At 39.4% G+C, this 25,946-nt stretch overlaps 1 protein-coding gene and 1 long non-coding RNA gene across 2 annotated transcripts; one reads left to right on the top strand and one right to left on the bottom strand.

Annotated features, from left to right (window-relative positions):
- Positions 1-1,650: 1,650 nt before the first annotated feature.
- LOC148096694 (uncharacterized) lies at positions 1,651-4,928 on the bottom strand. The gene is made up of 4 exons (XR_015717144.1): positions 4,661-4,928; positions 2,722-2,807; positions 2,490-2,553; positions 1,651-1,717 (listed from the first exon to the last, which is right to left on the bottom strand). It is a non-coding gene; the product is annotated as an uncharacterized LOC148096694 (long non-coding RNA).
- Positions 4,929-7,728: 2,800 nt separating this feature from the next.
- On the top strand, positions 7,729-25,744 carry LOC148096695 (uncharacterized). The gene is made up of 2 exons (XM_087835492.1): positions 7,729-9,669; positions 23,358-25,744. Exons 1-2 carry the CDS (start codon positions 7,792-7,794, stop codon positions 25,299-25,301), a joined length of 3,822 nt encoding a protein of 1,273 aa, XP_087691618.1. The 5' UTR covers positions 7,729-7,791; the 3' UTR covers positions 25,302-25,744.
- The last annotated feature ends 202 nt before the right edge of the window (positions 25,745-25,946 follow it).

Below are 25,946 nucleotides of genomic sequence, written 5' to 3' on the forward strand. Positions count from 1 at the left end.
GCACATCAGGAGTAGAAGTTCTCGGCCAGCTTCCTCATTCTTTTATTGCAGTGTGCTGATGGGGCAGACGGACAGTGGTCTGCCATGTTTGCTGCAGCTGCAAACATACGAAATCCCACCTCATCTTCAGGTTGCTGCTCTGTGTTGGCTCCTTTCAGCTCATCTTTGTCAGGGTTGGATGGAAGACTTTATAATAAATAACTTTAAGTATTAGACATAGGACGTAAACAGAGGAATGGCTTATTTGAAGAGTTTCAGTCAGGTTTCAGAGCTCATCACAGTACAGAAACAGATTTAGTGAAGGTTACAAATGATCTTCTTATGGCCTCTGACAGTGGACTCATCTCTGTGCTTGTCCCGCTTGACCTCAGTGCAGCGTCGAAACTGTTGACCATAATATCCTATTAGAGCGATTAGAGCATGCTGTAGGTATTACCAGAATCAAAACTAGATGATAGTAGCATCATAGACCTGCACTACACTGACAACACCTCTTTATTGTGGTAACATGAGACTGTATCTTTGAGGCCTGAGTTTTGAGAACCTATCAATAACATTTTCAAGGTCAATATTATTCAAGTATTCCTTTTCCATAGATAATATGATGAGTTACTAGTTTGTGCCATATTATTTTTTAATTCTACCAAAGTCCACTATTTAGATTCAGAAAAGTTTATAAAACTATTTAGCCTTGTTGTGCAAACAAGCCTGCTTAACTTAATAAATACAGAATTTGAAAAATAACAAACCTAAAAAGATACACTAGGTACTAGATACATGTTCTCATGAGTTTTGGCAAACAACCATTTGACTAACATGTGTGTCTCACCTGCTCTTGTTACATTTCTCTTCTGTCCTCATTCTCCATCTTCCTGTCTGTTCCTCTCTCTCTCCCTCTTTGTGCTGACAATCAAGCCAAACACCAACATCATCAAATATACAGTTGAAACCAGATATTTACATACTCTTCAGATAAAAACAAAAACACTTTTTTAATTGTAAAACATCAAATCAGACTAAATGTTTATTTTTTTAGATTGATGAATATAAAAAACATATTTGTTAACTTTATGAGTAAAGAGAGAAACTATCTGTATTTATTAATTGCAAATGGCACCAAATTGTATTCAACATTGAGCTACACTTATGGAGCTCAACAATTCTTTTCCTGGTGTTTTGGTTGATATCTCTAGATTTTCCCATTTCAAAGAAACAGGCTGTGTTTTGCCTTATATGCATCCACAGGTGTGCCACCAATTTACTCAGATGGACTCTACTAACCTATCAGAAGCTTCTTAAGCTCAGATGGAATCGTCTGGAGTTTTCTTATTAATTAAAGACACAATAAACTTAGTGTATATGTACTCCTAAATATGATGAAAGTGATGAAAAATAGACAGCTCTTTCTCTCTCTTTATTCGGACATTTAACTAATTCAAAAGTTATTTCAATATTTATTTATCTAAAACAAAAAAAATTTACTCTAAATTGATGTTCAACAGTAAAAAAATGTTTTTTTGTTTTTTCCCTAAAGTGTATGTAAATATCTGGTTTCAACTGTGGATATACTGCTGTGTATTCAAATTCCTCTTGCTTTGCATAGAAATATATTGAACAACATACAAAGCATAATATATAAAATAACATTTACCTGAGTATTTTTCTTTGAAAGAAGCCGCTTATGTCCATTGTTGTGTTCATTTGCACATAACTGAAACTGATTTAGAGAGCTTTGTTTAGCCGTGGAGGGTAACAACTGAAAACATTAAAATTAACACACATGTAAGCTAAGATTCTCGAAAAAAAATAGCATTGTTGTTGTTCGGCTTTTCATTTCGCCATTTGTTGATTCACTCGAAGACCAAGTAACATAATATGGGTCAAGTGATCAGTTTGATATCAATCTTTTGTGATACACCGTCATATTTACATTATTTGTACAGTACGAATGATTTGCTTTGGTACCTGGTCAAACTTAAGCTCTCCTCTGTCTGCAGCAAACGCAGGCAGCAGCTTCTCCCCCCTCGCTCACATGCGTAAGTGCTCAGCCGCCTAGTGCCCGAGCTCGGATCATACCAAAATTAGGGGGAATTTACGACTGTGCGCTATGTGCTTCGAATATTGTGTAGTTTTTGTTTTATACAGCTGTCAGTCAGGCATCTAACTATGAGACAAATTACACTCCAAAAAACCCCGGGCTTCTGAAACAACAGCCCGGGCTTAAGCCCAGTAATGTCCCACTTGTCACTCTGGATACCCCTGACCGCCAACCGAAACACATTCATGTCACGAAAGCATATTTTTTAAAAATGGCTAAGCAAACACGGCCAATAACTTTCATTCTGATGATCTGCAGAATGATTCGGGCACAAAACAAATTTCACTGTTCAAAAACTTGCAGACTATATACTGTGTGGACAGTGTGGACTGATCATATCCCACAAACTAAGTTTGTGCAAACTAAACTGTATTTGTTTGTATTCACTTACACAACATGTCTCTCAGGATTAACTGGAGTCATCAGCAACAGCATAGAGCAGTCATGTCTCAAGTCTAATAACAGAAGACAGGAAAAGATCAATAAAGAAACAACTTCCCCAAACCAAAGCACAAATGAAACAATAAGTAAAACAGGTTGATCTAAAGTATAATTAAAGCTCAGCCTGAATAATATAAATGTCACTGACAATTATTAATATATTGGAAAACCAAAATAGTTACCACTCAGTTGATGACTTTCTGTCCAACTGCTTCTTCTTACAGACTTGTAAGGGTTTGATGTAACCTGGGGAGCGCTGGTCCCGAGCCTCAAAGACCGTAAGAAGCAAGCAGAGGGAGAAAAAACAGAAAATTATTTAGAAACTGATTTGATCCTTAATAGCTGTGCAGCAGTTATAACTTACAACACAGAAGGTCAATGTAGACCTCATACAACCAAATCAGACTAGCACATATAGTACTAAAATCCTCTATTACTGTGTCTGAATTTGTGGCATTAACACTGTTAGTTTAGGCCTAAAGAGATGTGTTTAAAGAAAAGACCACCTAACTTAAATGTAATCATTGCACGCTTGTTAAAAGCTAACTTTCAATACATAAAGTTTCTAATAAGCACAATTACCAGATATAACATATGGCAGTGTTTATATGTGACACAGGCAACCCCAACATGTTCTGATGATTCAACTGTGGGATTTAACTTCATTATTTAGAAAATAGAAGAAACTATAAAGCCAACATAGACTTTAACCATTTAGCAAGCCACGAATCTGGTTTATGGCTTTGGACTTTCACAACAATAAATGTGTCTAAACACAAAACAAAATACTGTTGTTCTTCTTCTTATTGTTTAAAATGTAATTACACAGATATGTTTGTTAAATGTAAAAGTAGTTTGCTTATGGCTAAAGGCTAGATTTGACATCAATAGATGCCACAGATGCAGTAGCGGTTTTTGATATGGGCGACATGGGACCAGGGCGGCATCACGGGCATCAGCAAAAATTATTTTTTGCTTGTACTCATCCTGTCCCGACATCATGCCAGCGCATACTGGGAATGGCATAGGCACTGATCGATTTTCTATTGCCCATTTGCTGGGAGTAAGGGCGCCCTCCGTTTGCGAGGTGCGCCTGCTGCTTGCAGCACAGGGAGGAGAGGGCAGGGCGGCGGGGGATTCTCTGGCTGGCTGGAGCAGAGTCTAATAACCAACTCGCAAAATAAAATAAAATAAAAACAAACCAACAAACACGAAAACACCAGACATTATAATACAGACTTATAATTTGCACCAATGGTTTTTCTAAATTCTGTACGCGATAAGTGAGCGTGAGAGCCCTCGGTGTGCCTGCTTGCTGCTGCGCTGAAGTCGAAGTAAACTTTATTGTCATCTCCGCTATATACAGTACAGTAGAGAGACGAGATGACGAGGGTCAGGTTACAGCAGTGAAAGTAAACAAACAATAAATTTAAGAAGAGTAAGAAAATGAATATGCACTTTAGGACTAGGGGTAAAGGGATCAATAACAATTTAAAATTTATAATTTACAGTTTGACGAATTAAAGTCTCACACACAACCTGTCGAAAGGAGAGGGGGGCCGGCTGCTTCCAAATAGAGCACATTTCATTCATAATGTTGTAATGTTGTGTCGAATCTGTGAACTAACTTAAGGTGTAAGTTTATTATGCTATATTGTGGTGATCCTCGGGTTGGGGGATGGGTGTTCATACTGGAGTGAAAAATTAAAACCAATGGAAGATGGGCGCCAGAGGGAGTGTTCGCCCAAGGCGCCAAACAGGCTAGGACCGCCACTGCACAGATGTTCAAAAGCTGCCACAAAGCATTAAAATAAATACAGGGGTTAAAAATAAAAACTTAATGTTATAAAGTTTTATATGGACTAAAAACAAGCCCCCGACCTTAACGGCTGCACCTTCCGAAAAGGTTTCTTCCGGGCTCTTATATAATAGCTGCTCACTTTTCTATTTCAAACAATCCAAAGAAAATTTCACTTTTTAAAAGGAGTTAATTTTAAGTAACAAGAGCCGAGAGGCAGCAGCAATGCTAGGCTAACACTAGCTAGCTAGCATGATCATGAATCTGGTGCTAAACTGAGAGAAGACACAAAACAGTTTGAATAACAGTAAACATTTACTCACCAAATCAGTATATAACGTAAGGAATCACAGCAATGACAAGCGGCTCGATAAAGCCATTCTCCACAACGACTTTCCATAAAGTTCGTCTTGAATCGCTAACGAAGAAGAATAAAACCAGCCAAGTGCAGATGAAGTGGGCGAAGATGAAGCAGGGCAGCACGGAGGCGAAAGAGCGAGGGCAGTGAGACGAGAAGAGATGAGAAACAGAGCAAATGACTCACCAGTGAGTGGATCGAGAGAGGGTATAAAGTCGACATGGAGTCCGTAAATAGTCAATATCTGACAAGCTTGCCAACCAGAGGATCTGGAGGGTAACAGTGGTCCCAGTGGTAATCGGAGTGCTGGGTGCAGTGACCCCCTTCATAAGTGCTTCATAAGTGGCTCCAGCAGATCCCAGGAACAACATCAAAGATCTCTGAGCACAGTCCTAGGAACAGCAAAGACACTGAGCAGGACTCTCAAGCTCCCAGGCCTCTGGTAGAGGACCTGAGCTTGAAGGATAAAGACTACCCGCAGGGGGGAGAGGGAAATTTGACATATATATATAAAGATACAGTTGAAAGATACAGACATAGCTGAAGTTATAAAAGAAATAAGCTGATTTTCAGGTGTTGGGTGGGAGGCAATTAATTTATTGAACACCATAAATTCACTTCTGGCTTCATGTCAAAGTAGTCATAGCTGTACCACATCCAGCTGTAAACCTGAGTGAGTCGTGATGAGCCCATAAGAAATGGCAGCAGGACACCATCTTGTAATCCTTCCCCTTCACTCTCTAAACATTTGAACAAATGATAATGGATGAGTGAAAGTAGCACTAGATTTGGCAGCTAAATACATAGAAATGCCTTTGTTTCTAAAACATTCATCTCTGTGAATAGCTGAATTTGCAACTATCATCTTTTGTCAAAAGGATTCAAGTCAGAGATTACAGTCAAATAGTTTAAACACAATAGAAAGAACAACAAAAACATAATACACATGATTTAAAAGTTATAGTGTTGTGTAGAAAACTCATAAATACAATCACAGTAATTTTCATAAGTTTAAAGTTTAGTGGAAATGTTCAAATGCCCGACTCAGAAAAGCACCTGATCAGAAAACGTTTAGGATTGTTGTTTGTGTTTTATACTTAATACAAGTGCCTGTAATAAAACGGTTATCGTTTAGTATGGGTTATTACTATTGTTTAGAATTGTTGCAGAACAGGGTTTGGTTTTTGTAATACAATATTAAACCATATGAAATAGTTGATGCTCATTTTCATCAACTCTGGCCAAAAAGATCAATTTCTAATGCTGCTTAAAGTAGTAGCATCAACTTAGATAGTTTAACTAAACACAGTGAGGCTGATTACATGGACATTCATAGAAATCTTGTCTGGTAGGTGGGATGGCAGACTCAATCACTGCTGACAATCATTTTATCTTAATGTAACCTGTTACATCATTTAGAAAAGATGATCCAGTGAAATAGCCTTTGAAAAAGGATCTTTTCACTTGTAAACAACAATTATTTCATATATGCATGCTACAGATTTGACCATTAAAGCCTCTTATTTTCCACCTCATTTCCCCTTTAATTTAATGACTGATATGTTGAAATGGTTTGACACACAGTGAAATGATTTAATGCATCTCCACATTAAGATGAGTGTAGCCTGGAAAATGGTTAGCCACACAGGACACAAATACTGGGGTTCTTCATGTGCAGTTTTTATTGTCAATAAACAAAAATGTCCTTTGACCTTTACTTTTGTCAAACAGCAGCCATATGGACTTGTACTGAACACTGACAACATGAGAGGCAACGTGGCAAAGTAACAGAATAAACAATTTTAAAAAAAAAGATGTGCAATATGAGGAAGAAAGGAAATGAAATAAAATACAAAACACAAAAATACAGCAGCGGCCTCTGTCTGTGCAGAACAAAATACAAAGAGCTAAATCACACAAGGCTCCTTTTTAAAAGAAAATGTGGAAGTGTTACATACATTTTCTATAAACACTGACATTCCACAGCAATCTCAGCTCACTTGGGATACTGCAGCACACAGCTCACAACTTATCCCTTGCATGCAGAAAATAGCCGCTCATACACATACAGGTCCTTTGCATCATCCCAATAAAATTAACAGGTTCAAGTGCACATAACATGCAGATAACAAAAGAAATAGCACAAGGAATAACATAAAATTACTCAATAACATTGTTGTCTTAACATACATGGAAGCAAAGAAACAACATTTTAAGACCCTGTTTTGAACCTTATATGGATATTTGGTTAACTGAAGGTAAACTGGCATGTTTTCTGCAACTGCAAACATACGAAATCCCATCTCATCTTTAGGTTTCTGCTCTGTGCTGGCCCCTTTCAGCTCATCTTTGTCAGGATTTGGATGGAAGACTTTATAATAAATAACTTTAAGTATTAGACCGAGGACGTAAACTGCAATAACACAGGCAGCTGTGATTAAAGCGTACATGGGCTGTATCACAAAATCAGGAGGATGTTTGCTCATCGTCCAGCACCACACAGCACAGATGATGCAAATATCAGTCATTATTAGTCAATCAGCATTTTTCCGTCTACAGAAAATGAAAATGGACTTTCTTTTGGTACTGTCACGAATACCTCGTACTTTAAGGGATTATATTTTTAAGGAACTGAAATGTAAGTCTGACATAAGGGAAGAAGGGAACAAATAAAGTGAACTGGATGTCTTTTATTAAATTAACTAGAAACTTGTAACGTGCTAAGGTATAAACACCTAAAGAAGATACTCTCAAAAGGGAACAGTAAGTTTTCAGTACCTAAGTAAAATTTATTAGACTGTTTTTTCTTTTTTCAGTGAAGTGACCAAAATGCTTAAGCAAATTAAGTCCCGTTTCAAACATGAACGGCAAGAGAATCGAGCCATGACGTCAGAAACTCTTACAGCCTGTTCTTTGTGGGCGTTACCTATTTTCAATCAGCCAATAGGGAACGTTGTTGTGGGCGGGGCCTGTTTCAAAGATGAAAGGTAAGAAAATCAGGCTGTGACATCACCGTCAACCCAACTCTATAAATAGCAGGTGAGACCCGCACTGGACAAGCACGTTTCTTACTTACAGTCTCGAGCGATTCACTGGATGAACTTTTGTTCTGACACCTCAGTCATATCTGAATATCTGTTTCATTGTAACACTGTAGCGTTGTTTCAAATGTCAAAAATGAGCAACCAAGAAGCAAAACCACAATTTGTGTGCACTTTGCCAAAAAGTACACTGGACAAACTTAATCAGGTGAGGAAAGCCTTCCAAAACACTCTCTCTGAAAATCAACTTTTAAAAGAGGATACAAAGACAGCCAGACAGCAAATCAAACAGCTGATGGCCCAAATTTCACTGATGCGTGCCAAGCTGGACCAGTATGAGATCCAAGCTGGAGAACTCACTGATGAATCAGTGTCACGCAAAGTGGAAATGAGCAGCGCCACCAAAGAAAAAGGGGATCAGACTTGTTCAGGTCAGACCAACAACTTTGACCTTGACATGAACCGTCTGAAACAGCAGCTTCAGCAGAGGGACAGCGAAATCCTGACCCTGAAACAGGAGAAGGACACTCTGTCTCCCGAACCTGCACAGCTTCAGACACACGAGAAACCCAAAGTTGTGTGCACGCTGCCAAAGAGTACACTGGACGACCTTGTTCGGGTTAGGAAAGCCTTCCTAAAAGCTCTGTCCGAAAATAAACTTTTAAAAGAGGATTCAAAGACAGCCAGACAGCAAATCAAACAGCTGATGGCCCAAATATCAATGATGCATACCAAGCTGGAACAATATGAGATCCAAGCTGGAGAAGAAAAGGAGGAACAGACTTGTTCAGATCAGGAGAAGACCATCACCTTTGACCTTGAAATGAACTGTGTGAAAGAGCAGCTTGGGCAGAGGGACAGCGAAATCCTGATCCTGAAACAGGAGAAGGAAAGTCTGTCTGCTGAGCTCGCACAGGTTCAGAAACACCAGGCGTCTCTGGCAGAAACTCTGTGGAATGAGAGAAAACACAGAGAGAATCTGGAGCAGGAGAAGAAAGTCTTGGAGGAAGAAAATAAAGTCCTGGAAGAGCAGAAAGTGGTCAAGGACACAAACGAAATGCAGAAAAAAATGGACAAGCACACCAAAGAATTAGCAGAGGCCAGGACTGAGACAGTAGAGACGGCAACCCCAGAGTTGTCCTCATCAGAAACCCTCCAGGTGTATCACAGTGCAGATGAGATCAACCAAATACTGGAGACAAAGGCTGAAACATCAACACTGGAGAAAACACTGAAAATGGAGGATAAGTTGCGCGTCAACAGACTGATCCAGTTGGTGGTTTCTCAGGCCATAGAAAAAGTCTCCTCTAAATACAAGCTCTTCACAGAGCGCCTCACTCCTGACTGCATCAGCGATCGCCTGATTGAGAAAATCTGGCCTGAAATCGAGCTGAAACATTTGGATCTGTCCCCAAAACGGCTGAAAAATCTAGACAAGGCCATTCTCAAGGATCTTTGCAAAACACACAACTGCAAGGAAAAATATTTGATTTTTAATCTGAGGGAACAGCTTGATAATATTACTGTCCCAGCCTTCACCAAACACCTGTTGTCATTACCAATAAGAGTCCTCAGTGTCTCTAAACACAGGGAAGAGTACAAGGAAGTGGTGAAAAATGTCACTAAAGATCTGGTAATGCACGCTATGAGCCAAGAAAATGAGACAACATGGCGTCCAGGAACATCAGATTTTATTATACAGAAGCTTTCCCATAAGATCTGGAAGAAAATTCTGTCCAAAAACTACAAAATGTCCTTGGAGAACGTTGAACAACTCGCCCTGACAGTGTACAACGAACTCCATGACAGGTGGGATTCTCCAGCACTCTTATTGAAGTCAAGCAACCCAGTGGTTGACGAAGCAATCGTCAAAACCTTCAAAAAACACGCCAAACTGAGGAGCCAAAACATCATCTTTAGGGCTTTCTCGTGTGCACGCTAAAATTGAACTGAAACGTGCATGCGACTATGTGACAAAACTCTTAAAGTGGCATAAAATATTCCTTTAAATTGGGCATCTAAATTTAATTTTAAAACCAGAGTGGTTAAAAAGAACCATTCTTCTTCTCCCAACTTCCTTCCCTCATCACCAACTGGCCGAGGCAGATGGCCACCCCATCCCAGAGCCTGGGTCTGCCGGAGGTTTCTCTCTTTTCAAAGTGAGTTTTTCCTTCCCACTGTCGCCAAAGTGCTTGCTCTAGGGGGTTGGAGTTTGTATGCATTATTGTAGGGTCTTGACCTTACAATATAAAGCACCATGAGGGAAGTGTTGTTGGGTTTGGTGCTCTTTATTAGCTCAAAATGTCCAATTACAACAAGACATTTTGAGTTCAGAAACAGCACCAAACCACAAAACAAATAAAACAATAAAATAAATAAAATAAAATAAAAATTGAATTTGTGCTTTGTTGTATTTGCTAAGAATGTCATACAAGATTAGAATTGTGTGTCTCAATATCATGTATCGTAGCATCACCCTGTAGTTTAATTTGAAGTGGATGTCACAGTAATGTCTTTCTGTATGTGTGAAAAACACAGGAGATACATAAAGTATAACCGGTGTTTGAGGTTAGCTGGTTACATCTGTTTAGATATTCTACTCTCCGTGTTCCAGATCCCCAGAATTGATGGTTTCACCAAATGGTCTTTTCTGTCTGCCAGTGTGTCATGCAGTTTTCAAGATTAAAGACCTTGGCAAAGAAAAAAGTTCCCCACTCCTGGAAATGCATCTAGCCTTCATAACAATATTATTTACAGACAATTAATTATTTTAATTTTGAATAGTGAAATGCCAAACACTGAAATGATTTAACGCACAGGAGAAAGTGCATATTCAAATTCATCTCCACATTAAGATGAGTAATACCTTCAGATATTATATCTGTGGCTAATCAGACAAAATGTCAGAGTGCTACAAAACAGAGCCACGTGATCTCTATAAAACATTCTACATGACAAGTGCACATCAGGAGTAGAAGTTCTCGGCCAGCTTCCTCATTCTTTTATTGCAGTGTGCTGATGGGGCAGACGGACAGTGGTCTGCCATGTTTGCTGCAGCTGCAAACATACGAAATCCCACCTCATCTTCAGGTTGCTGCTCTGTGTTGGCTCCTTTCAGCTCATCTTTGTCAGGGTTGGATGGAAGACTTTATAATAAATAACTTTAAGTATTAGACATAGGACGTAAACAGAGGAATGGCTTATTTGAAGAGTTTCAGTCAGGTTTCAGAGCTCATCACAGTACAGAAACAGATTTAGTGAAGGTTACAAATGATCTTCTTATGGCCTCTGACAGTGGACTCATCTCTGTGCTTGTCCCGCTTGACCTCAGTGCAGCGTCGAAACTGTTGACCATAATATCCTATTAGAGCGATTAGAGCATGCTGTAGGTATTACCAGAATCAAAACTAGATGATAGTAGCATCATAGACCTGCACTACACTGACAACACCTCTTTATTGTGGTAACATGAGACTGTATCTTTGAGGCCTGAGTTTTGAGAACCTATCAATAACATTTTCAAGGTCAATATTATTCAAGTATTCCTTTTCCATAGATAATATGATGAGTTACTAGTTTGTGCCATATTATTTTTTAATTCTACCAAAGTCCACTATTTAGATTCAGAAAAGTTTATAAAACTATTTAGCCTTGTTGTGCAAACAAGCCTGCTTAACTTAATAAATACAGAATTTGAAAAATAACAAACCTAAAAAGATACACTAGGTACTAGATACATGTTCTCATGAGTTTTGGCAAACAACCATTTGACTAACATGTGTGTCTCACCTGCTCTTGTTACATTTCTCTTCTGTCCTCATTCTCCTCTCCATCTCTGTTCCTCTCTCTCCCTCTCTGTTCCTCTCTCTCCCTCTTTGTGCTGACAATCAAGCCAAACACCAACATCATCAAATATACAGTTGAAACCAGATATTTACACACTCTTCAGATAAAAACAAAAACACTTTTTTAATTGTAAAACATCAAATCAGACTAAATGTTTATTTTTTTAGATTGATAAATATAAAAAACATATTTGTTAAATTTAAGAGTAAACTATCTGTATTTCTTAATTGCAATTGGCACCAAATTGTATTCAAAATTGAGCCACACTTATGGAGCTCAACAATTCTTTTCCTGGTGTTTTGGTTGATATCTCTGGATTTTCACATTTCAAAGAAACAGGCTGTGTTTTGCCTTATATGCATCCACAGGTGTGCCACCAATTTACTCACATGGACTCTACTAACCTATCAGAAGCTTCTTAAGCTCAGATGGAATCGTCTGGAGTTTTTTTATTAATTAAAGACACAATAAACTTAGTGTATATGTACTCCTAAATATGATGAAAGTGATAAAAAAAATAGACAGCTCTCTCTCTTTATTCTGACATTTAACTAATTCAAAAGTTATTTCAATATTTATTTATCTAAAACAAAAAAAATTACTCTAAATTGATGTTCAACAGTAAAAAAATGTTTTTATGTTTTTTCCCTAAAGTGTATGTAAATATCTGGTTTCAACTGTGGATATACTGCTGTGTATTCAAATTCCTCTTGCTTTGCATAGAAATATATTGAACAACATACAAAGCATAATATATAAAATAACATTTACCTGAGTATTTTTCTTTGAAAGAAGCCGCTTATGTCCATTGTTGTGTTCATTTGCACATAACTGAAACTGATTTAGAGAGCTTTGTTTAGCCGTGGAGGGTAACAACTGAAAACATTAAAATTAACACACATGTAAGCTAAGATTCTCGAAAAAAAATAGCATTGTTGTTGTTCGGCTTTTCATTTCGCCATTTGTTGATTCACTCGAAGACCAAGTAACATAATATGGGTCAAGTGATCAGTTTGATATCAATCTTTTGTGATACACCGTCATATTTACATTATTTGTACAGTACGAATGATTTGCTTTGGTACCTGGTCAAACTTAAGCTCTCCTCTGTCTGCAGCAAACTCGCAGGCAGCAGCTTCTCCCACCTCGCTCACATGCGTAAGTGCTCAGTCGCCTAGTGCCCGAGCTCGGATCATACCAAAATTAGGGGGAATTTACCACTGTGCGCTATGTGCTTCGAATATTGTGTAGTTTTTGTTTTATACAGCTGTCAGTCAGGCATCTAACTAGGAGACAAATTACACTCCAAAAAACCCCGGGCTTCTGAAACAACAGCCCGGGCTTAAGCCCAGTAATGTCCCACTTGTCACTCTGGATACCCCTGACCGCCAACCGAAACACATTCATGTCACGAAAGCATATTTTTTAAAAATGGCTAAGCAAACACGGCCAATAACTTTCATTCTGATGATCTGCAGAATGATTCGGGCACAAAACAAATTTCACTGTTCAAAAACTTGCAGACTATATACTGTGTGGACAGTGTGGACTGATCATATCCCACAAACTAAGTTTGTGCAAACTAAACTGTATTTGTTTGTATTCACTTACACAACATGTCTCTCAGGATTAACTGGAGTCATCAGCAACAGCATAGAGCAGTCATGTCTCAAGTCTAATAACAGAAGACAGGAAAAGATCAATAAAGAAACAACTTCCCCAAACCAAAGCACAAATGAAACAATAAGTAAAACAGGTTGATCTAAAGTATAATTAAAGCTCAGCCTGATTAATATAAATGTCACTGACAATTATTAATATATTGGAAAACCAAAATAGTTACCACTCAGTTGATGACTTTCTGTCCAACTACTTCTTCTTACAGACTTGTAAGGGTTTGATGTAACCTGGGGAGCGCTGGTCCCGAGCCTCAAAGACAGTAAGAAGCAAGCAGAGGGAGAAAAAACAGAAAATTATTTAGAAACTGATTTGATCCTTAATAGCTGTGCAGCAGTTATAACTTACAACACAGAAGGTCAATGTAGACCTCATACAACCAAATCAGACTAGCACATATAGTACTAAAATCCTCTATTACTGTGTCTGAATTTGTGGCATTAACACTGTTAGTTTAGGCCTAAAGAGATGTGTTTAAAGAAAAGACCACCTAACTTAAATGTAATCATTGCACGCTTGTTAAAAGCTAACTTTCAATACATAAAGTTTCTAATAAGCACAATTACCAGATATAACATATGGCAGTGTTTATATGTGACACAGGCAACCCCAACATGTTTCTGATGATTCAACTGTGGGATTTAACTTCATTATTTAGAATATAGAAGAAATTATAAAGCCAACATAGACTTTAACCATTTAGCAAGCCACGAATCTGGTTTATGGCTTTGGACTTTCACAACAATAAATGTGTCTAAACACAAAACAAAATACTGTTGTTCTTCTTCTTATTGTTTAAAATGTAATTACACAGATATGTTTGTTAAATGTAAAAGTAGTTTGCTTATGGCTAAAGGCTAGATTTGACATTAATAGATGCCACAGATGCAGTAGCGGTTTTTGATATGGGCGACATGGGACCAGGGCGGCATCACGGGCATCAGCAAAAATTATTTTTTTGCTTGTACTCATGCTGTCCCAACATTATGCCAGCGCATACTGGGAATGGCATAGGCACCGATCGGTTTTCTATCGCCCATTTGCAGGGAGTAAGGGCGCCCTCCGTTTGCAAGGTGCGCCTGCTGCTTGCAGCACAGGGAGGAGAGGGCGGAGCGGCGGGGGATTCTCTGGCTGGCTGGAGCAGCATCTAATAACCAACTCGCAAAATAAAATAAAAACAAACCAACAAACACGAAAACACCAGACATTATAATACAGACTTATAATTTGCACCAATTTGCATCGAAATTCTGTACGCGATAAGTGAGCGTGAGAGCCCTCGGTGTGCCTGCTTGCTGCTGCGCTGAAGTCGAAGTAAACTTTATTGTCATCTCCGCTATATACAGTACAGTATCATGAAGTTCAGACCAAGACAGACTTTTAACTCATTTGAAAGCCTGATGCTTAACATTATCCACCCCAGCTGTGTAACTCAGAAACCAGTCTTACTTGTTATCATCTATCGTCCACCTGGGCCTTACACAGAGTTTCTGTCTGATTTCTCAGACTTTATATCTGATTTAGTTCTGAGCTCAGATAAAATAATTATTGTGGGTGATTTTAACATCCATGTAGATGCTAAAAATGACAGCCTCAACATGGCATTTAATCTGTTGTTAGACTCAATTGGTTTCTCTCAAAATGTAAAAGAACCCACCCACCACTTTAATCACACTCTAGATCTGGTTTTAACATATGGCATAGAAACTGAACATTTAACAGTGTTTCCTGAAAACCCTCTCCTGTCTGATCATTTCTTGATAACATTTACATTTACAATAATTGATTACGCAGCAGTGGAGAGTGGACTTTATCAAAGTAGATGTCTTTCTGAAAGCGCTGTAACTAAGTTTAAGAATATAATCCAGCCACTGTTATCATCGTCAATGCCCTGTACCAACACAGAGCAGAGCAGCTATCTGAACGCTACCCCAACAGAGGTCGATTATCTTGTTAATAATTTCACCTCCTCACTACGTACGACTCTGGATACTGTAGCTCCAGTGAAAACTAAGGTCTCTAATCAGAAGTACATGACCCCGTGGTATAATTCTCAAACACGTACCCTCAAGCAGACGACTCGTAATCTGGAGAGGAAATGGCGTGTCACAAATTTAGAGGATCATCTTTTAGCCTGGAGAAATAGTTTGTTGCTTTATAAGAAAGCCCTCCGCAAAGCCAGAACAGCTTACTATTCGTCACTGATTGAAGAAAATAAGAACAACCCCAGGTTTCTCTTCAGCACTGTAGCCAGGCTGACAAAAAGCCAGAGCTCTTTTGAGCCAACCATCCCTTTAACGTTAACTAGTGATGACTTCATGAACTTCTTCACAAATAAAATTTTTATCATTAGAGAAAAAATTACCAATAATCATCCCACAGATGTAATATTATCTACAGCTACTTGTAGTTCCATTGATGTTAAGTTAGACTCTTTTTTTCCAATCGATCTTTCTGAGTTAACGTCAATAATTACTTCCTCCAAACCATCAACGTGTCTTTTAGACCCCATTCCTACAAAACTGCTCAAAGAAGTCCTGCCATTGATTAATTCTTCGATCTTATACTTGATCAACCTATCTCTAATAATCAGCTATGTACCACAGGCCTTCAAGGTGGCTGCAGTTAAACCTTTACTCAAAAAGCCATCTCTAGACCCAGCAGTCTTAGCTAATTATAGGCCAATCTCCAACCTTCCTTTCATATCAAAAATCCTTGAAAGAGTAGTTGTCAAACAGCTAACAGATCATCTGCAGAGGAATGGTTTATTTGAAGAGTTTCAGTCAGGTTTCAGAGCTCATCACAGCACAGAAACAGCTTTAGTGAAGGTTACTAATGATCTTCTTATGGCCTCTGACAGTGGACTCATCTCTGTGCTTGTCCTTCTTGACCTTAGTGCAGCATTCGATACTGTTGACCATAATATTCTATTAGAGCGATTAGAACATGCTGTAGGTATTACAGGTATTGCACTGCAGTGGTTTGTATCATATCTATCTAATCGACTCCAATTTGTGCATGTAAATGGAGAGTCCTCTTCACACACTGAGGTTAATTATGGAGTTCCACAGGGTTCAGTGCTAGGACCAATTCTGTTTACATTATACATGCTTCCCCTAGGCAGCATCATTAGAAGACATAGCATACATTTTCACTGCTATGCAGATGACACCCAGCTCTATCTGTCCATGAAGCCAGATAACACACACCAATTAGTTAAACTGCAGGAATGTCTTAAAGACATAAAGACTTGGATGGCCACTAACTTTCTGCTTCTCAACTCAGATAAAACTGAGGTCATTGTACTCGGCGCTGAAAAGCTTAGAAATTTGGTATCTAACCAGATTCTTACTCTGGATGGCATTACCTTGGCCTCCAGTAACACTGTGAGGAACCTTGGAGTCATTTTTGACCAGGATATGTCCTTCAACGCACATATTAAACAAATATGTAAGACTGCGTTCTTCCATTTGCGCAACATCTCTAAAATTAGAAATATCCTGTCTCAGAGTGACGCTGAAAAACTAGTTCATGCATTTATTACTTCCAGGCTGGACTACTGCAATTCATTATTATCAGGATGTCCAAAAAACTCACTGAAAAGCCTTCAGTTAATCCAAAATGCTGCAGCAAGAGTACTGACAGGGACTAGAAAGAGAGAGCATATTTCTCCTGTTTTGGCTTCCCTTCATTGGCTTCCTGTTAAATCCAGAATTGAATTCAAAATCCTGCTCCTCACATACAAGGTCTTAAATAATCAGGCCCCATCTTATCTTAATGACCTTGTAGTACCATATCACCCTATTAGAGCACTTCGCTCTCGCTCTGCAGGCCTACTTGTTGCTCCTAGAGTATTTAAAAGTAGAATGGGAGGGAGAGCCTTCAGTTTTCAGGCCCCTCTTCTGTGGAACCAGCTTCCAGTTTGGATTCGGGAGACAGACACTATCTCTACTTTTAAGATTAGGCTTAAAACTTTCCTTTTTGCTAAAGCATATAGTTAGGGCTGGACCAGGTGACCCTGAATCCTCCCTTAGTTATGCTGCAATAGATGTAGGCTGCCGGGGGATTCCCATGATGCATTGAGTTTTTCCTTTCCAGTCACCTTTCTCACTCACTATGTATTAACAGACCTCTCTGTATTGAATCATATCTGTTATTAATCTCTGTCTCTCTTCCACAGCATGTCTTTATCCTGTCTTCCTTCTCTCACCCCAACCGGTCGCAGCAGATGGCCGCCCCTCCCTGAGCCTGGTTCTGCCGGAGGTTTCTTCCTGTTATAAGGGAGTTTTTCCTTCCCACTGTCGCCAAACTGCTTGCTCATAGGGGGTCATATGATTGTTGGGCTTTTCTCTGTATCTATGAAGCGCCTTGAGGCGACATTTGTTGTGATTTGGCGCTATATAAATAAAATTGAATTGAATTGAATTGAGTACAGTAGAGAGACGAGACGACGAGGGTCAGGTTACAGCAGTGAAAGTAAACAAACAATAAATTTAAGAAGAGTAAGAAAATGAATATGCACTTTAGGACAAGGGGTAAAGGGATCAATAACAATTTAAAATTTATAATTTACAGTTTGACGAATTAAAGTCTCACACACAACCTGTCGAAAGGAGAGGGGGGCCGGCTGCTTCCCAATAGAGCACATTTCATTCATAATGTTGTAACTCCAAGCCCATTATGTATTCATGATTTGAATCCTGGGTTGTGTGTAACCCCATAAATAAACCCTAGACAAAGCGAATCTGTGAACTAACTTAAGGTGTAAGTTTATTACGCTATATTGTGGTGATCCTCGGGTTGGGGGATGGGTGTTCATACTGGAGTGCAAAATTAAAACCAATGGAAGATGGGCGCCAGAGGGAGTGTTCGCCCAAGGCGCCAAACAGGCTAGGACCGCCACTGCACAGATGTTCAAAAGCTGCCACAAAGCATTCAAATAAATACAGGGGTTAAAAATAAAAACTTAATATGTTAGAAAGTTTTATATGGACTAAAAACAAGCCCCCAACCTTAACGGCTGCACCTTCCGAAAAGGTTTCTTCCGGGCTCTTATATAATAGCTGCTCACTTTTCTATTTCAAACAATCCAAAGAAAATTTCACTTTTTAAAAGGAGTTAATTTTAAATAACAGGAGCCGAGAGGCAGCAGCAATGCTAGGCTAACACTAGCTAGCTAGCAAGATCATAAATCTGGTGCTAAACTGAGAGAAGGCACAAAACAGTTTGAATAACAGTAAACATTTACTCACCAAATCAGTATATAACGTAAGGAATCACCGCAATGACAAGCGGCTCGATAAAGCCATTCTCCACAACGACTTTCCATAAAGTTCGTCTTGAATCGCTAACGAAGAAGAATAAAACCAGCCAAGTGCAGATGAAGCGGGCGAAGATGAAGCAGGGCAGCACGGAGGCGAAAGAGCGAGGGCAGTGAGACAAGAAGAGATGAGAAACAGAGCAAATAACTCACCATTGAGTGGATCGAGAGAGGGTATAAAGTTGAATAAGTCGGCCAGGTTATTGCACGCTGTCAGTCGACATGGAGTCCGTAGTCAATATCTGACAAGCTTGCCAACTAGGGTTGCCAACTCCCTGAGAAATAAATAAGCAAATAAACAAAAATCATTTAGCCATTTATTTTTAGCTCAAAATGACAACATTAACACAATAAAACAGGTCTCTTTCTTAAACAGAAGCCTGTCATGCTTAACTTTTGAGAATAAAAGTAAATCTTTCTTTAAAAGAACTCTGTCCTGCTTAACTTAAAATTATATAAATTAATAGAAAACAATAGAAAGAAAAATATTCTTGTAACAGTGCACATTTAGTGCACATTATTTCAGCTTTTGCTCCCATTTGTAAACCCACTTGTTTCCATGATTACGCATCATAACTCTTTTCCTTTTCCCACTCTTCCCTGTACTTTTGCAGCCTTTTTTCTTTCTCTGAGAGGAACAAACATTGCTGGTCTAATGCTGGGCTTACACTGCGATTTTTGGCCCATTTTGAGCCGATTTTTGAGTCGTGCGACCAATTTGGTGATCGGCCCGATTTTGGCCTTCATCGTGCATCGTGTAGTATACGTGGGGTAACGAGAAGCGATTAACACCTCACGACCAGCTCCCGATCATCAATCGCTCGTGAGGGTGTCACCGCAGCCGCTCACACTGCTCACGCGCAAACACGTAAACGTCGGTGAAAAAGACGGAGCAGCACGGCTGTGCAGCGTGTGATCTGGACACAAGCGATGGAGGCACAACTTGTAGAACTTTGGAAAGCTCATCCGAGCCTTTTCGATGTGGCATCACCGAATTATCACGACCACAACAACCGTGAAAATAGTTGGATTTACATTGCTGCTCAATCACAGCTGCCTGATCAGTGTTTTTCATTAGCAATTTAGCAAAGTTGATGGTGGTGTGTGTCTGTGTGAGTGAAAGACAGAGAGGGAGAGCGAGCGACAGATTTTCTGTTATAACCTTCATTTTATGGAGGCACAGTGTGAGCACTCAGGTCGCATCAGAGCATCGGGCCGTATAGTGTGAGACCCTGCATCGTGACCTACGAACTTATAAACCATGCGAGCCAATGGTGCAGTTTGAAAATCGCACAGTGTTTGCCCAGCTTCAGGTGTACTGTCGTCTGAGACTTGCACCGCAGTGTCGGCGTTTGTTTCCCCGTTGGCCATGCTTTTTGTTGTGGTCATCTGTTGTCTTCCGGTATTTTCTCCGCAAGCGACCTTTCCTAAACCAATGAGATGAGCGGTAATCTGAATTGTCATACTCGAATTGTCATAAGTGCGCTGTCAGCTCATTGGTCACAAAGCAGGAGCGGGGCTGGGAAGTATGTTTTCAAACAAAGCGTTAATTACATTAAAACTTAAAGAATACGTTTGATTCTCACTGTATTACGGGACAAAGTGCGTCCCTTTTCAGCTCAATACGGGACGTGTACTTTTGTTTCTAAATACGCGACGATTCCGTTTTTTAAGGGACGGTTGGCAACCCTATTGCCAACCAGAGGATCTGGAGGGTAACAGTGGTCCCAGTGGTAATCGGAGTGCTGGGTGCAGTTACCCCCAAGCTTCATAAGTGGCTCCAGCAGATCCCAGGAACAACATCAAAGATCTCTGTCTAGAAGAGCGCAGTCCTAGGAACAGCAAAGACACTGAGCAGGACTCTCAAGCTCCCAGGCCTCTGGTAGAGGACCTGAGCTTGAAGGATAAAGACTGCCCGCAGGGGGGAGAGGGAAATTTGACATATATATATAAAGATACAGTTTAAAGATACAGACATAGCTGAAGTTATAAAAGAAATAAGCTGATTTTCAGGTGTTGGGTGGGAGGCAATTAATTTATTGAACACCATAAATTCACTTCTGGCTTCATGTCAAAGTAGTCATAGCTGTACCACATCCAGCTGTAAACCTGAGTGAGTCGTCATGAGCCCATAAGAAATGGCAGCAGGACACCATCTTGTAATCCTTCCCCTTCACTCTCTAAACATTTGAACAAATGATAATGGATGAGTGAAAGTAGCACTAGATTTGGCAGCAAAATACAGAGAAATGCCTTTGTTTCTAAAACATTCATCTCTGTGAATAGCTGAATTTGCAATTATCATCTTTTGTCAAAAGGATTCAAGTCAGAGATTACAGTCAAATATTTTAACACAATAAAAAGAACAACAAAAACATAATACACATGATTTAAAAGTTATAGTGTTGTGTAGAAAACTCATAAATACAATCACAGTCATTTTCACAAGTTTAAAGTTTAGTGGAAATGTTCAAATGCCCCGACTCAGAAAAGCACCTGATCAGAAAACGTTTAGGATTGTTGTTTGTGTTTTATACTTAATACAAGTGCCTGTAATAAAACGGTTATCGCTTAGTATGGGTTATTACTATTGTTTAGAATTGTTGCAGAACACGGTTTGGTTTATGTAATGCAATATTAATCCATATGAAATAGTTGATGCTCATTTTCATCAACTCTGGCCAAAAAGATCAATTTCTAATGCTGCTTAAAGTAGTAGCATCAACTTAGATAGTTTAACTAAACACAGTGAGGCTGATTACATGGACATTCATAGAAATCTTGTCTGGTAGGTGGGATGGCAGACTCAATCACTGCTGACAATCATTTTATCTTAATGTAACCTGTTACATCCTTTAGAAAAGATGATCCAGTGAAATAGCCTTTAAAAAAGGATCTTTTCACTTGTAAACAACAATTATTTCATATATGCATGCTACAGATTTGACCATTAAAGCCTCTTGTTTTCCACCTCATTTCCCCTTTAATTTAATGACTGATATGTTGAAATGGTTTGACACACAGTGAAATGATTTAATGCACAGCAGAAAGTGCATATTCAAATTCATCTCCACATTAAGATGAGTGTAGCCTGGAAAATGGTTAGCCACACAGGACACAAATACTGGGGTTCTTCATGTGCAGTTTTTATTGTCAATAAACAAAAATGTCCTTTGACCTTTACTTTTGTCAAACAGCAGCCATATGGACTTGTACTGAACACTGACAACATGAGAGGCAACGTGGCAAAGTAACAGAATAAACAATTTAAAAAAAAAAGATGTGCCGGTACAATATGAGGAAGAAAGGAAATGAAATAAAATACAAAACACAAAAATACAGCAGTGGCCTCTGTCTGTGCAGAACAAAATACAAAGAGCTAAATCACACAAGGCTCCTTTTTTAAAAAAAATGTGGAAGTGTTACATACATTTTCTATAAACACTGACATTCCACAGCAATCTCAGCTCACTTGGGATACTGCAGCACACAGCTCACAACTTATCCCTTGCATGCAGAAAATAGCCGCTCATGCACATACAGGTCCTTTGCATCATCCATTTCAGAAACACATCATCTTGTTAAAATACTGATGTTTTACCACTGCACTACAATTATACCAATATGTTTCAACGAGTTATGTGCATATTTAACAATTCCTTACCAACAATTTAACTTCTTCACAACAATCCCGTTCCACATTAACAAATAAAAGTAAACAGGAAGTCCCAAGATGCATTTCTTGTTAAGTTTTTTGGGGGAAACTGCAGGTAAAGCCTTAAGCACTGCTCCCCCTGTGACCACAATATGTAACTACACAAACCAATAAAATCAACAGGTTCAAGTGCACATAACATGCAGATAACAAAAGAAACAGCACAAGGAATAACATTAAATTACTCAATAACATTGTTGTCTTAACATACATGGAAGCAAAGAAACAACATTTTAAGACCCTGTTTTGAACCTTATATGGATATTTGGTTAACTGAAGGTAAACTGGCATGTTTTCTGCAACTGCAAACATACGAAATCCCATCTCATCTTTAGGTTTCTGCTCTGTGCTGGCCCCTTTCAGCTCATCTTTGTCAGGATTTGGATGGAAGACTTTATAATAAATAACTTTAAGTATTAGACCGAGGACGTAAACTGCAATAACACAGGCAGCTGTGATTAAAGCGTACATGGGCTGTATCACAAAATCAGGAGGATGTTTGCTCATCTTCCAGCACCACACAGCACAGATGATTCAAATATCAGTCATTATCAGTCAATAATCAGCATTTTTCCGTCTACAGAAAATGAAAATGGACTTTCTTTTGGTACTGTCACGAATACCTCGTACATTAAGGGATTATATTTTTAAGGAACTGAAATGTAAGTCTGACATAAGGGAAGAAGGGAACAAATAAAGTGAACTGGATGTCTTTTATTAAATTAACTAGAAACTTGTAACGTGCTAAGGTATAAACACCTAAAGAAGATACTCTCAAAAGGGAACAGTAAGTTTTCAGTACCTAAGTAAAATTTATTAGACTGTTTTTTCTTTGTTCAATGAAGTGACCAAAATGCTTAAGCAAATTAAGTCCCGTTTCAAACATGAACGGCAAGAGAATCGAGCCATGACGTCAGAAACTCTTACAGCCTGTTCTTTGTGGGCGTTACCTATTTTCAATCAGCCAATAGGGACCGTTGTTGTGGGCGGGGCCTGTTTCAAAGATGAAAGGTAAGAGAATCAGGCTGTGACATCAAAGTCAGCCCAACTCCATAAATAGCAGGTGAGACCCGCACTGGACAAGCACGTTTCTTACTTACAGTCACGAGCGATTCACTGGATGAACTTTTGTTCTGACACCTCAGTCATATCTGAATATCTGTTTCATTGTAACACCGTAGCGTTGTTTCAAATGTCAAAAATGAGCAACCAAGAAGCAAAACCACAATTTGTGTGCACTTTGCCAAAACGTACACTGGACAAACTTAATCAGGTGAGGAAAGCCTTCCAAAACACTCTCTCTGAAAATCAACTTTTAAAAGAGGATACAAAGACAGCCAGACAGCAAATCAAACAGCTGATGGCCCAAATTTCACTGATGCGTGCCAAGCTGGACCAGTATGAGATCCAAGCTGGAGAACTCACTGATGAATCAGTGTCACGCAAAGTGGAAATGAGCAGCGCCACCAAAGAAAAAGGGGATCAGACTTGTTCAGGTCAGACCAACAACTTTGACCTTGACATGAACCGTCTGAAACAGCAGCTTCAGCAGAGGGACAGCGAAATCCTGACCCTGAAACAGGAGAAGGACACTCTGTCTCCCGAACCTGCACAGCTTCAGACACACGAGAAACCCAAAGTTGTGTGCACGCTGCCAAAGAGTACACTGGACGACCTCGTTCGGGTTAGGAAAGCCTTCCTAAAAGCTCTGTCTGAAAATAAACTTTTAAAAGAGGATTCAAAGACAGCCAGACAGCAAATCAAACAGCTGATGGCCCAAATATCAATGATGCGTACCAAGCTGGAACAATATGAGATCCAAGCTGGAGAAGAAAAGGAGGAACAGACTTGTTCAGATCAGGAGAAGACCATCACCTCTGACCTTGAAATGAACTGTGTGAAAGAGCAGCTTGGGCAGAGGGACAGCGAAATCCTGATCCTGAAACAGGAGAAGGAAAGTCTGTCTGCTGAGCTCGCACAGGTTCAGAAACACCAGGCCTCTCTGGCAGAAACTCTGTGGAATGAGAGAAAACACAGAGAGAATCTGGAGCAGGAGAAGAAAGTCTTGGAGGAAGAAAATAAAGTCCTGGAAGAGCAGAAAGTGGTCAAGGACACAAACGAAATGCAGAAAAAAATGGACAAGCAGACCAAAGAATTAGCAGAGGCCAGGACTGAGACAGTAGAGACGGCAACCCCAGAGTTGTCCTCATCAGAAACCCTCCAGGTGTTTCAGAGCACAGATGAGATCAACCAAATACTGGAGACAAAGGCTGAAACATCAACACTGGAGAAAACACTGAAAATGGAGGATAAGTTGCGCGTCAACAGACTGATCCAGTTGGTGGTTTCTCAGGCCATAGAAAAAGTCTCCTCTAAATACAAGCTCTTCACAGAGCGCCTGACTCCTGACTGCATCAGCGATCGTCTGATTGAGAAAATCTGGCCTGAAATCGAGCTGAAACATTTGGATCTGTCCCCAAAACGGCTGAAAAATCTAGACAAGGCCATTCTCAAGGATCTTTGCAAAACACACAACTGCAAGGAAAAATATTTGATTTTTAATCTGAGGGAACAGCTTGATAATATTACTGTCCCAGCCTTCACCAAACACCTGTTGTCATTACCAATAAGAGTCCTCAGTGTCTCTAAACACAGAGAAGAGTACAAGGAAGTGGTGAAAAATGTCACTAAAGATCTGGTAATGCACGCCATGAGCCAAGAAAATGAGACAACATGGCGTCCAGGAACATCAGATTTTATTATACAGAAGCTTTCCCATAAGATCTGGAAGAAAATTCTGTCCAAAAACTACAAAATGTCCTTGGAGAACATTGAACAACTCGCCCTGACAGTGTACAACGAACTGCATGACAGGTGGGATTCTCCAGCACTCTTATTGAAGTCAAGCAACCCAGTGGTTGACGAAGCAATCGTCAAAACGTTCAAAAAACACGCCAAACTGAGGAGCCAAAACATCATCCTTAGGGCTTTCTCGTGTGCACGCTAAAATTGAACTGACACGTGCATGCGACTATGTGACAAAACTCTTAAAGTGGCTTAAAATATTCCTTTAAATTGGGCATCTAAATTTAATTTTAAAACCAGAGTGGTTAAAAAGAACCACTCTTCTTCTCCCAACTTCCTTCCCTCATCACCAACTGGCCGAGGCAGATGGCCACCCCATCCCAGAGCCTGGGTCTGCCGGAGGTTTCTCTCTTTTCAAAGTGAGTTTTTCCTTCCCACTGTCGCCAAAGTGCTTGCTCTAGGGGGTTGGAGTTTGTATGCATTATTGTAGGGTCTTGACCTTACAATATAAAGCACCATGAGGGAAGTGTTGTTGGGTTTGGTGCTCTTTATTAGCTCAAAATGTCCAATTACAACAGGACATTTTGAGTTCAGAAACAGCACCAAACCACAAAACAAATAAAACAATAAAATAAATAAAATAAAATAAAAATTGAATTTGTGCTTTGTTCTATTTGCTGTAAATTTGCTAAGAATGTCATAAGATTAGAATTGTGTGTCTCAATATCATGTATCGTAGCATCACCCTGTAGTTCAATTTGAAGTGGATGTCACAGTAATGTCTTTCTGTATGTGTGAAAAACACAGGAGATACTCAAAGTATAACCGGTGTTTGAGGTTAGCTGGT

This window comes from Neolamprologus brichardi, chromosome 22, assembly GCF_056152115.1.
Source record: "Neolamprologus brichardi isolate AB-2024 chromosome 22, ASM5615211v1, whole genome shotgun sequence".
Lineage (NCBI taxonomy): Eukaryota > Metazoa > Chordata > Actinopteri > Cichliformes > Cichlidae > Neolamprologus > Neolamprologus brichardi.